The sequence below is a fragment of the Exophiala oligosperma genome (genome assembly GCF_000835515.1).
Source record: "Exophiala oligosperma strain CBS 72588 unplaced genomic scaffold supercont1.2, whole genome shotgun sequence".
In the NCBI taxonomy this organism is placed as follows: Eukaryota; Fungi; Ascomycota; class Eurotiomycetes; order Chaetothyriales; family Herpotrichiellaceae; genus Exophiala; species Exophiala oligosperma.
In genome coordinates this window covers 2,205,317-2,216,700 of record NW_015622819.1, presented here as the reverse complement: position 1 = coordinate 2,216,700, position 11,384 = coordinate 2,205,317, and the positions used below count along the sequence as shown (strand labels likewise).

General features: G+C 51.0%; 6 protein-coding genes across 7 annotated transcripts; 3 read left to right on the top strand and 3 right to left on the bottom strand.

Moving 5' to 3' along the window:
- Positions 1-579: 579 nt before the first annotated feature.
- Positions 580-2,510, top strand: PV06_02244. 2 transcript variants are annotated; one of them, XM_016402898.1, is made up of 3 exons: positions 623-644; positions 693-1,923; positions 2,055-2,510. In XM_016402898.1, exons 2-3 carry the CDS (start codon positions 731-733, stop codon positions 2,344-2,346), a joined length of 1,485 nt encoding a protein of 494 aa, XP_016266795.1. In that variant the 5' UTR covers positions 623-644; positions 693-730; the 3' UTR covers positions 2,347-2,510. The 2 variants fall into 2 exon arrangements, with proteins under 2 accessions (XP_016266794.1, XP_016266795.1); XM_016402897.1 differs by having other exon boundaries at positions 580-1,923.
- A 132-nt stretch (positions 2,511-2,642) lies between these two features.
- PV06_02243 (uncharacterized protein) lies at positions 2,643-3,676 on the bottom strand (the record flags this gene model as incomplete). Its single annotated transcript, XM_016402896.1, has 3 exons — positions 2,643-2,794; positions 2,859-3,122; positions 3,181-3,676. The coding sequence occupies 3 exons, from the start codon at positions 3,674-3,676 to the stop codon at positions 2,643-2,645; spliced, it is 912 nt and encodes a 303-aa protein (XP_016266793.1).
- A 422-nt stretch (positions 3,677-4,098) lies between these two features.
- PV06_02242 (uncharacterized protein) lies at positions 4,099-5,673 on the bottom strand (the record flags this gene model as incomplete). Its single annotated transcript, XM_016402895.1, has 1 exon — positions 4,099-5,673. The coding sequence occupies one exon, from the start codon at positions 5,671-5,673 to the stop codon at positions 4,099-4,101; it is 1,575 nt and encodes a 524-aa protein (XP_016266792.1).
- A 314-nt stretch (positions 5,674-5,987) lies between these two features.
- On the top strand, positions 5,988-7,749 carry PV06_02241 (dihydroneopterin aldolase). The gene is made up of 3 exons (XM_016402894.1): positions 5,988-6,618; positions 6,673-7,077; positions 7,150-7,749. The coding sequence occupies exons 1-2, from the start codon at positions 6,052-6,054 to the stop codon at positions 6,877-6,879; spliced, it is 774 nt and encodes a 257-aa protein (XP_016266791.1). The 5' UTR covers positions 5,988-6,051; the 3' UTR covers positions 6,880-7,077; positions 7,150-7,749.
- Positions 6,545-9,249, bottom strand: PV06_02240 (uncharacterized protein). Its single transcript, XM_016402893.1, has 2 exons — positions 9,197-9,249; positions 6,545-9,140 (listed from the first exon to the last, which is right to left on the bottom strand). Exons 1-2 carry the CDS (start codon positions 9,208-9,210, stop codon positions 6,896-6,898), a joined length of 2,259 nt encoding a protein of 752 aa, XP_016266790.1. The 5' UTR covers positions 9,211-9,249; the 3' UTR covers positions 6,545-6,895.
- A 209-nt stretch (positions 9,250-9,458) lies between these two features.
- PV06_02239 (uncharacterized protein) lies at positions 9,459-11,292 on the top strand (the record flags this gene model as incomplete). Its single annotated transcript, XM_016402892.1, has 2 exons — positions 9,459-9,508; positions 9,558-11,292. 2 exons carry the CDS (start codon positions 9,459-9,461, stop codon positions 11,290-11,292), a joined length of 1,785 nt encoding a protein of 594 aa, XP_016266789.1.
- Positions 11,293-11,384: the final 92 nt, after the last annotated feature.

Genomic DNA, 11,384 nt, shown 5'->3' with positions numbered 1-11,384 from the left:
CATGGACGCTACACATCCTTGTGCTCTTGTAGGATACTGACGTGGCCTGGCAGCAGTTCCTTGTGAAGATAAGAGATTGACTTCAGGAGATAATGACTGTTTAATCCCTCATTTGCGTGGATGTGCTCCTCAAAAGTTCCATCAGGGTAGCTTGGAGATATCCATGTCGTAAAGCCGACCTCCAAAGCCAATTCCGATGTCATGTGAACGAGGTTGGTAGGATGGTAGGTCGACGATGCTTCAAAGACGAAGAGAAGAGAGACGTTTCGCGCTCCTCGAGGCAAATATTACGACCCCAAGCTTCCCTCTCATCGCATAGGAGCCCAGGTTAAGCTCGCATCTCTGAAAAGGGCAGCACCTCCTGTAGAACACCTGGCCTCAGATTTGCCATACCGTAACTAGCCACAGTAGTTGAAATCTTGCTTTGGTAAAGCTCGATTGATCGTATATAAGGAGAAACACGATGCAAGGCTGAACTGAGCAGCGAATCGTATCGTGAGGCTGCCGATGTCTCATTTCGATTGGGTAATGCGCACATCTTGTCTTGGCCGGCAACCTCCGACTTCGCCTCCACGAGCTTGCAGCGACGTCCTCGAAAGTCATCCAGGTCTTGTTTCAGTTGGTGAAATTGTGCTTGAGAAACAGTTGGTCCCGACAAACGCTCGCTCTGCGTCTCAACACTAAAGTACAAGAATAGAGGAGCGGTTTCGAAAATCGAGAAGGAAGAAAAATGAAGACACGCACAGCCGGTATCCTTGCTCAAGTGGCACGTACAAGCCTTGGTCGAAGCAGAGCACACGAGGCGAAGTGCTTTGCTTCCCAGAGGCACATTTCGGGATCGCGATCGGATCTACCCAGAACCTCGCACGCCGGACAGAGAGCGAAGCTGCGCGATACGAGCGCACAGGCACAGTCTCACTCTCACCCAGTGACCACATGGCACTCACAACGACGACAACGCCACATGTCCAGCACTTCGGGCGTACCACAGGTGCTCGTCAACGACATGGCGAATCAAGAGGTTCTGGTCGACTTTGACGGAACGGCCATGCGTTTCCCCTCCTTCTGGCTCCGCGACCACTGCCCCTGCGCCGACTGCCAACACCCGAGCACTCACCAGCGACAACTCGACACCTTCACCATCGACCCGGAGATCAAAGTGTCCAACGTCGAGCCCACTCCCGAAGGGCTCCAAGTTACGTGGCCCGCCGAACACAAGAGTCTCTACCCGTGGTCGTGGCTCGAGACACACCCTCCCTTCACGCAGTCGTCGTCCAAGTCGTCGTCATCCGCAAGCGCAAAAACTTCCAAACGCGCACCCTCCCGACACTGGACCCCCGTCCTCCCCACGACTTCACCAATGCCAAAGGTCGACTACGGTGCCATCATGTCGTCGTCGAGCCCTCGAGGTCTCGAATCGTTCCTCTCGGCCATCCACGACACGGGTCTCTGTTTCATCCCCGGGACTCCGGCGGATCCGGCGTCGACACAGTCCCTGATCGAGCGCATTGCCCACATCCGAGCCACCCACTACGGAGGCTTCTGGGATTTCACGAGCGAGGTCAACCCGATCGACACGGCCTACACCAACGACCCTTTACCTCCCCACACCGACACGACCTACTTCACCGACCCGGCGGGCCTGCAGCTGTTCCACCTCCTCTCGCACACGTCCATCGCCGACCCCTCCAAGCCGGGCACGGGAGGCGAGTCCACCTTTGTCGACGGCTTCGCCGCCGCCGCCCACCTGTACGACAAATTCCCCCAGCACTACCACTCGCTCGCCACCTACCCCATCAAGTCGGCCGCCCTCGGCGCCCCAGAAGGCTCCTTTTACAACACCGCCTCCAACCTCCAGGGGTACCCCGTCTTTTGTCATTCTTCGCCGAACCCGTCCATTACGTCTCCGTCTCCCTCGACACTGTAGGTACCCGAATTTCCTCCTTCCTGTCATCCTCCCCCCTTTGATTTCCATCCCTTGATGTTCCTTCCATGCTTCCCAAAAACCAAAAGGCACAGGGCCACCAACTAACACATTTCTTTCCGTCATTTAGCGTCCAGATTCGTTGGAATAACCTAGACCGCGACACCCCAACAACACCGACATTTCCAAACCACACGGCCCTGAAGAACTGGTATACCGCGGCGCGCGAGTGGGCCCGCATCCTCGAATCTCCCGAGTTTCTAATCACTGTAAAATTACAGCCTGGTGAACCAGTCATCTTTGATAACTGGCGCGTCTTGCACGGTAGGTTGGGCTTCGAAGGAAAACGCAGAGTCTGCGGCGCGTACGTAGGCATGGACGATTTCAGAGCAAAGTGTAGGAGTCTTGGAATTGAAGCTTGAGTCTATGAATTCCATTTTCGTACGAAGTAGCAACATTTCACTGGCCGTTTAGTCACAAGATTCCTTCTGGTCTACTCTCCATTAATCGACCTTGTTTGACTTGTGACGGCATGTTAGCACTGGCCAATTGTTGCTCAATCCACTCTAGAGAATCTGAGATCCAGGATCTGGTCGCAGCCGTCGATTTCCAAGCTGCCACTCACGCCCAACTTCGTTCCAAGTGCACTTTTTCCATCCAAGATCTTGACAGTGGCCTATCGCAGCAGAGAACGAGCCCTCTAGGTGTCTGACTCTTTCTAGGAGAACGATTTGTACCACTCAACATGCTTGATGTGGTTGAGATACATGTGGTAGACCGTGCACTCCAAGCCCTGATTCTTGTCCAGCTCAGCTCTCTGGTCGGCAATGCTTTGAATTTGCTCGTGGTGGAATGCAACGACGTGGGCATCTAAAGGATCTATTGTTAGCAGGAGTCCACACGTGAAACACGTCAAATGGGTTGTAGCACTTACAACTATTGCGACAATCGTGGAGAGTTGCCAGTTCTTTCTGCAACACAACAAACAACTCAGGGTCATCGCGATCAAGTCGCTTGTCCTCGCTCAATTGTCCTTCCAATTCCTGCAAGTCATTGTTGAGCTGTCTGACGATACGACGGATCCGATCAAGCTGGCCAAGGTGGCGGTTGAGTTGGCCTTCGAGATGCCTCTTGCCCTTGATGTAATCCTGAGTCTCGTCTGCACTACGCTGGCTCTGACGACTTTGAGGACGCGAAGCTAGCACAACATTAGTGATCAGTTCCATGTTCTCGGCGCGTAATCGACTCGCAAGTACCATTTTTTTCTTGTCCGGGTGCGACTGCTGTGTCTGAGTTTGGCTCGCTCCAGGTTGACATCGCCATTTGTGCAGGCTCTTTCGCAGTTTTGTGCTGTCTCATTTTGGATGGAGGGATTGCCTGAGCGAATCGAACTCTTCTCTTTTCCTTCGGTGTACCTGAATTCGATGGTGCGTCCTGAGGAGCAACTTCAGACGATGTTGTAATCGAAGTCGAATTGGCGGTCTCTTGAGGCTCCTGTTGAGGCTCCGAGGTTGGTGAAGGTTCCTGAGTAGTGGTAGGAGGAGAGGAGAGATCCTGTTGTTCTGCTGGAACGTCCCGTGAATGATTGCTCTGCCACTTAGATGTCAGCCGTGAATTCGCCGGTGAGGCGGTATTCACCATCACCGACTGTGCTCTCATCCTCCTCATAGATTGTCGCCAAGAACGGCCTTCTAGGGGCAGCTCCTCTTCTGGTGCTTCGACGTCTCCAGCGGAAGAGGTTGGTTCTTTCATGGTGCCGAGTTGATTTGTTCTTGTCATTCTTTCGAAAGGAGGGCCAGTTCTTTGGATTAAGGAAGTGGACAACAGCTTCCAAGCAGCCGCAGTCAATGGGACACTTGTTGGGTCTCATTCTCCACGGTATAGTGAGCAGTGACTTTCTTTCATGTACCAAAAGATGCAGTCGGTTGTTGATTGTTAGGTACTAATTCCAAGACCAAGATAGCAAACGTCAATGATGAGATGAAAGAAAGAGATAAATTTACAATAGGTACTTCATTCAATTCATGCCACGGCTCGGCACAAATGTGAGGTCAATTGAACCCATCGCCATGGCGATGAAAGCGACAACAGAAAGCGCCGCCGCCTGTGCATCGAAGGAAGCTGAGATTCTGTCTGTCAAACAATCGGCAAGAACATCTCTGAAGACGACGTTATCAAGCCCAACCAGCCAAAGTCCAGCTAGTTCTCTCGGTGCTTTTCGCAGTGGTGAGCCGTTGGGAAGTGACCGAAGAATCCAGGTCTCGATGAGCTCCTGCCAGACCCTGCGAAAGAAACTTCTCTCTTTCGATCTCGACAAATGACTTTGCCTTCAAGCTTGCTACCAGACTTGCGCCAGTCCAGGCTCCCAGAGAGCTCACCTCCCGCACGGTTATAGGCACAGCAGTCGACGCATCCCTAGACTTTTGTTTTGAGAGCCGCTCCTCCACAAAGTCCCCTGCTACCGGAATAGTGATATCGTGTCGAGCCTCCGCCATTACAGCTCGACCCTGAGCAAGCTCTGTGAGTCCACTCCTCTTAGCATCAAAGTGCTTGCCCCTGACAGCCGTCCAGCCATGTTGAGAAATGGTGGATTGGGCTTCGTGCAATATCAGTCCAGACAGTCCTGCGATCCTGGCCCCGCGGCCGACGAAGATAATCCTCGGTAGACATATGGCGCGTACATCTGGAGGTAAATCGAGGAGTGTTCGATACAAGACTTGGCTGATTGACTGTTCATGGTCGTCCGGACAATCTTCATTCTGTTGACCTATCAGACTTTCCACACACGCCTGGTGAAGTGCTGCACAAGATATGGATACACGGCGATGGGATGAGCTTGTAGGCCAATCGATGACGATGTTATCTCCTCCTGCTTTTGGTGCCGGTTGTTCTACCAAACCAAGACCTGCAATTCCCTCAGTCAATTCGTCTTCAGTGGCTCGAACCAAGGCATGACAGCTGCCAGCACGGTCGATGAAGTCTTCTACAAAGTCAAAGTCAAACACCAAATCGTCTTGTGCCGAATGCTTTTGTCCTTTTCTGACACCGTCCAACACTGTCGCAATTCTGCAAGTCAGAGCTTTCATAGCCCGTACAGTCCGCCGCATGTGAATTTCTCGATATTCATAAATTGCCGTTACAACCGTTTCCTCCCAGCCAATCTCAACGACCAGACCTGAGCGCAGGCCCGAGCCAGCGATCGTCATTGTGGGGGTGGGCAGGAGGGTGATGGACGAGTACTTCCAGCGCTCAAATAGTAATGTCAAGATGGTGGAAAGAACTGGATGCGGTACCAGAGAGGGCAAAACAAGGATCATCCTCGCGCTTCCAGCATCAACCAGTAGATGTTTTGTGTATGCCTCTCTAACTGCTCGTTCCAGCTTATCATCCAGCAAACCCAAGTTCACATCCTTCACGTCGCTTGTCCATAACTCGTAGTCCTTGCATCGAGCTTGTATATTTTCCTCTCTTCTCTTGTAGCTCGTCAAATGCGTGCGATAATCCCCTAAACGTCTGGAGTTCTGAGGGGTAAATGCGATTGTGCATTGAGGGCCGCTCTCTCCTTGAAAACCTGCGCTGAGTTCCCGTGGATTGAGTTCGATGATGATAGGGTCTTCCTCGGCTCGAAAAAATGAGGAACCGGGGGAGGATTGGACCGAGGAGATGTAACGGCTTGGAGTGTGAGGTGAGCCGGATTGTTGTCTTTCGCGCAGGCCAGGTCGAATGGCGGAGGCGACTGTAGATGCCATGGCTCTCCTCTCCGTCTCTCTCTTGTCTTTGCTCTGCCTCCGTCGCCTCCACCAATCGTACTCACTTGCTGATCGTCTTGAGCACTCTTTACCCAGCAGAAGGCATGGTGAGTGCGTTGGACAAAGAAACCAGAGAGTCTTTTAGGGGATACTATCTATTCTCGAAGTCGTCTCTAGAGTCACGTGTAAGGCTACTGATCGGGCCATGGAAAATCAATGATCATTGGTTCCCTCACAAGAGTCTCCAAAACAAACCCCGGAACGTCAGGCCATGTTACGGATACCCAATATTTCAATCCTACCGGTCCTAAATACTACGTTCTTCGTTGTCAATTTATTCTTTTTCTTTTCCGTAACCTAAGCAACACTCAAACCGACATGGACAAAATCATTCTCAAGAATCTCAAATTCGACCTGGCGGTAGGCTTTGATGCCTGGCGCCGGTACGGTAAACCACAGCCTGTTTCTGTCAATCTCGAGATTCACCCGAGGTCAAACTTCGAAGCTGCTGCGGCTCAGGACGACGTCAGTCTGTCTCTGGACTATGGCAAGCTATACAAGAGTATCGCTGCAACCCTGGCAAATTCAGGACCCCATCAGACCATCCACGTCCTGATCGACCAACTGGCTCAACTCATGCCTGAGTACGCATTTCTCGACATCGACATCCTGTTTCCCAAGGCACTCTTACAAGTGAACGGAGGACTCTTGTACCGCCTCCAGGTCGACAACTCCACACTCGGAGTCATGACACCTAGCTTGACACTTGATGTCAAGGGTATCGCGTGCAGCTGCATCATTGGTGTCAATCCTCATGAACGACTCTACAAGCAATCATTGTCCATGGATATAAGCTTCCCAGTGATAACAACCGCTCTTGGTCCCGAGCCAACTGAAACGCATTACACTGCTGAGCTACACGACATGGTCGATGAAATCATTGAGGTATATTCCAATACGCTACGCCACATTCCAATTCGCTAACACATGCATCCACAGCGGGTAAAAGGGTCATCGTATCATACAATCGAGGCTCTTGCATCTGCAGTAGCACAAGTTGTTACCCTGAATTACGGCCACACAGTTGCCAAAGTCCGCATTGAGAAACCTAGTGCCATTGCCACAATCGAGGCTGCCGCCGTAGAGATCACCAGAAGCAAAACCTTCTTCGAGAATAAGGATTTTTGGAAGGTCAAGAGACCTTGATCAGGACCATCAGGGGTCAATTTCCAATCAGGTCCACTATGCTCACTCGTCTCCGCCGTGCTTGCGATGAGTTAAGTCCACCTTTCGGGCTTGGTTCGCCATCGACTTCCCTCCACGTCCCAGGAAGACTGTCTCGAGGCAAAGCCTGGACGTGTCTAGCCGAAAAGCTCGTGTTGAGGCCAGTTGTGAGCTCGGGAGGTATGTGAATTGCACTATTCCCCGCAATACTTGTCAAAGCACTAGCTGAAGTCTGCTTGGCCTGGTTTGCAGTTATATAAGGCGCGAAGAAACTTTCGATCGACCGCTTGGGACTTGTAGGGATGCCGTCCTCTGAATCTTCGTTTGGATTGAGCACCTTTTCGGTGCAGAGTCTTTGTTCTCGTCTCCTCCTGTTCCTCTTTATTACCGATTCCGACTTACCTTCGGGATGTGGAAGGCTTAAGTCTCCAGCGGGTTGCTTTTCCGTACTCTCTTTACTCGGCTGCATAGAAGAAGATTTCAGGGCAACACGTTCATCGACAGCTTTCTTCCGCGATGGAGTGTTCGGGATGTTTCTGAGAGGATTGGCTGGAACATCCAATTGGTGGTTACTCTTGTTGACCTTGAAAAAGTCATGCATGGTCGGTGGACTAGCTAGCAGTCTCTGGCTAGGTATCAACTTCGGCGGCGGTGAGAGGCCTGTGGTTGTGTCACCACTGTCCTGGCCACGAAGAGAAGAAGCACCAAGTCTCGTGTTTCTTGATGTTACTGGCTGGCTGCATGGTTTCGAAGCAGACATGTAATTCAGAATTGCCCCCGTTGGCATGACACTTGCTGCTTTCGACTTAGTCTCATTTTTTTTCTTGCATTTCCGAGCCGCAAACTTCTTGGGATCGTTCGCAGCTTCTTCTTGTAACCGACGCCATTCTTGCAGATGATCTCGAGCGCCGGCATCTACTATCATTTCGGCAATCCAGACCTTCTCTGGTGCATCTGGTAGCCAAGGCGGCACTTTTCTCTTCTTTGATGGACTTGGTGGAGCTGCCTCGGCCTCTTCATCATTGTCAACTTCGAGTAAGCCCTGGCCTTCATCATCTGCGGTCAGACTTTCAAGATACTCCGGACTGTCTTTCTCCGCACCCAGGTCGATCCCGACAACCTCTGATGGGATCATAGTTACTCTGAGCTCGGGAATTCCATCGGTTATGAAATGTTTCCTGCGCTCGGTGATCTGATCCGCTGAGTGAATCCCACTTTGTTGCGTGCGTAGTAATCTGTTTGCAAGGAGCGCCGGTGCTATTACCCTCACAAATTTCCAGGCTCCTGGCTTGAAATCCCATTCGAACATCTCTCGGACATATTCTCGCATAGCTAGAATATCAACTTCGGATTCCCATGCCTGCTGCCACTTTCTTTCCAGGTTCAGCAATTCGGCCTCGGGCGTCACAGCAGGGTTTAGATAGTAATTCAGTATTCTGCGGTTGGGAAACGTCTCTGGGATCTTGACCAACTTCCTTTTCATCTTGAAGTAGCCACTCTCATTCGTTTCAAGCTCGTATTGAAGACGTTCCCGCCATTCCTTGACACCATCCTCATCAGCCTTGCGCACCAAGTCGAGGAGGTCGCCTCCAAAGCCAGCCCGTGCAATCTCACATGCCAAAGTCGAACCAACTCCGGCGACACCAGCTTCATCATAGTCACCACCACTCAATAAAGCCACCAAGATCATCCCGTCAGGATCCAAACCAGAAAGAGATTTAATCCTGAGATGGTCAAGGACACTGACATGCGTAGGCGACTTGTTATGCTTGGAAGCCTCCTTCGACCAGTCTCTCAACGTTAGAGTTGAGCCAAACATGATTGCATCCACATCCTGGCTCATGACGGCGTCAACTAGACCTTTGCTCTGTAGCATTGCACACTCAGCTTCAGCTTCACCCGGAGCAGTGTGGTATGGAAATCGGAACGCTTGGATCAACTTCTTCGACATTTCGTTCGAGATGCATGTGCCATATCGAGATACTGTTCGTCCCCGCTTAGTGAGGGGCTTGTTCTTGCCATCATAGACAAACACTGGGTCGATGGGGAGAGCAAGTAGTTTAACAAGCCGGTAGAAAAGGGTCCTCAAGGCAGGATTCTTCCCGCCTTGGCCGGATTGAGTCTGGAAATTCCATATTGCTGCATCAATGGCTATTCGAAGTGGTCGCTTCGATTTCTCAAGATGCTCAATGGCGAGCTTCGCTAATGCAATTCGCTCGCCCTTGCCGATCTCCTTGAAGATGCTGCGAAACAGTCAGCAGTGGTTCGATCGAAAGTCAAAATAATTCTCTTGACTTGCCCTGGGATCCCCATCGGTTACTATATCATCATTGTCCTCAGTCAGGATCTGACCATCATTAACGCAGCTTCGCCACTGTTCTGTAACAGTCCAGTGTTTTGTTGACGCGCTGAGGAATGTGTCGGCGGAACTTCGGTGAAATGGGAAGTCGCGAGGTCACGTGCCAAGAACGATCATTCCATCTCCGGAGAGCATCTTTGGCTGATCTGTTCCCTCCGGATTGCTCATCAAATCTAACATTCAGGAACTGCTTGAAAACGACATGGATCCTGACAGTGAAGGCCACAAGGACGGAGGAGCATCGGCAAAAGGGTAAAAATGCTACTACATTGAACGTTATAATTGTCTCTGACGTGGACAGAACTCAGTCGAGGACTTCTCCTAAACCAGCTCCGACCAGGTTCTATCTGCCTTTGAACATTGCTTTCTATCTATGCTTCGCTTCTCATCTGCTGGCGGCCCTCTATGCACCCATTCAAGACTGCGATGAGACGTTCAATTATTGGGAGCCTCTACACTACCTGACTCATGGCTACGGCCTCCAAACATGGGAGTACTCTCCGGAGTTCAGTATACGAAGCTGGGCGTATATTGTCATTCATGCTATCCCGGCGAAGATAGCAGGCTTCGTCGGACGAGGCAAGACTTTCGAGTTCTATGCTCTGCGGGTCGTTCTAGCCTTTGTCTGTGCGGCGACTGAAGTCAGATTGTACTCAGCCATATCCCGCGTCCTCAACCCGAGAATAGGGGTTATCTTCTTGATGATCGTCGCCTTCAGCCCAGGCTTCTTCTATGCCTCATCTGCATTCGTGCCTTCGAGCTTTGCTATGTACACCTCTGCTCTTGGCCTCACCTCCTTCATGGACTGGCATGGTGGGCCAAGAACCGCATCTGGCATTATGTGGTTTGGCATTGGTGCCTTGCTAGGATGGCCTTTTGCGGGTGCCCTCATCATACCTTTTGTGATCGAGGAATGGGTGACCACTTTGGTCAGTCAAGCAGATGTCTTTGAAACATTCCGGCGATATCTTGATGGGATTGTTCGCTGTCTGATCGCCCTGGCTCTTCAAGTCGGCATTGATGCTTTCTTCTTCCACAGCCCTGTCATCGTGCCATGGCGTATTGTGGCGTACAACGTCTTTGGCGGTAAAGACCGTGGGCCAGATATCTTTGGGACAGAACCTTGGGACTACTACTTTCGCAACCTTCTCCTTAACTTCAACTTGTGGTTTCTACTTGCACTCGTCGCAGGACCTCTGCACTTGGTGCAATGTCTTATATTCAAGCAACAGATAACGAACCAACCACTCATTCGGACACTCACCTTTCTCTCACCTTTTTATCTGTGGCTCAGCATCTTCACACTGCAGCCCCACAAAGAAGAGAGATTCATGTTCCCAGCATACCCCTTCCTTGCTCTAAACGCAGCTATAGCCTTTCATTCATTGTTGATATGGGTTGGATCGCCAAACTCAATCATCTTTGGGAGAATTCCAGCCAAAATCAAGCTTGCTGCGGTGCTGCCGTTCGTGTTCCTGGCCATCAATATCGGCCTTTTACGTATCATTGGAACTGTCACAGCATACCGTGCACCCCTCCAGGTATATGATCCTCTTCAACGATCCACTGTAACACAAAACGGGAGCACAGTATGTTTCGGCAAGGAGTGGTACCGCCTCCCATCTTCACACTTTCTACCCGATCCTATCCACGCAAAATTCATCAAGAGTGAATTTGATGGACTTCTGCCTGGCGAGTATCACGAGGGCAAGGTTGGCTTTGGCCTATTCCCTGGAACCTGGCTGATGCCATCCGGCATGAACGATCGCAACGAAGAAGATATGGGCAAATATATCGATGTTCAACATTGTACCTACTTGGTCGACTCATACATGCCGGGGATGAAAGTGACGGAACATGAACCATTGTATGCTTTGGATGGGAATTGGGAGCGCGTCATATGTCTGCCGTTCCTAGATGCATCCCGCACTGGCTTAATAGCTCGAACAATCTGGCTACCCGATCTTCCGTTGATTCCTGAAAGATATCGACGGCATTGGGGAGAACACTGTCTTCTTAGACGAAAAGACGCCTAAATCTGTGTAACAGAGAAGCAACAAAAGCGGGAATAGAAGTTGACCACGAACTGAGTCACCAAGGTTCTTACGTCGTCCTATTAGAAGGGCTT

Coding starts and splice junctions, on each gene's coding strand:
- PV06_02244 (XM_016402897.1), top strand. CDS start 731: ATGAAGACACGCACAGCCGGTATCCTTGCTCAAGTGGCACGTACAAGC. Junction 1,924..2,054: donor TCTCCGTCTCCCTCGACACT/GTAGGTACCCGA, acceptor TCCGTCATTTAG/CGTCCAGATTCGTTGGAATA.
- PV06_02241 (XM_016402894.1), top strand. CDS start 6,052: ATGGACAAAATCATTCTCAAGAATCTCAAATTCGACCTGGCGGTAGGC. Junction 6,619..6,672: donor TGGTCGATGAAATCATTGAG/GTATATTCCAAT, acceptor ATGCATCCACAG/CGGGTAAAAGGGTCATCGTA.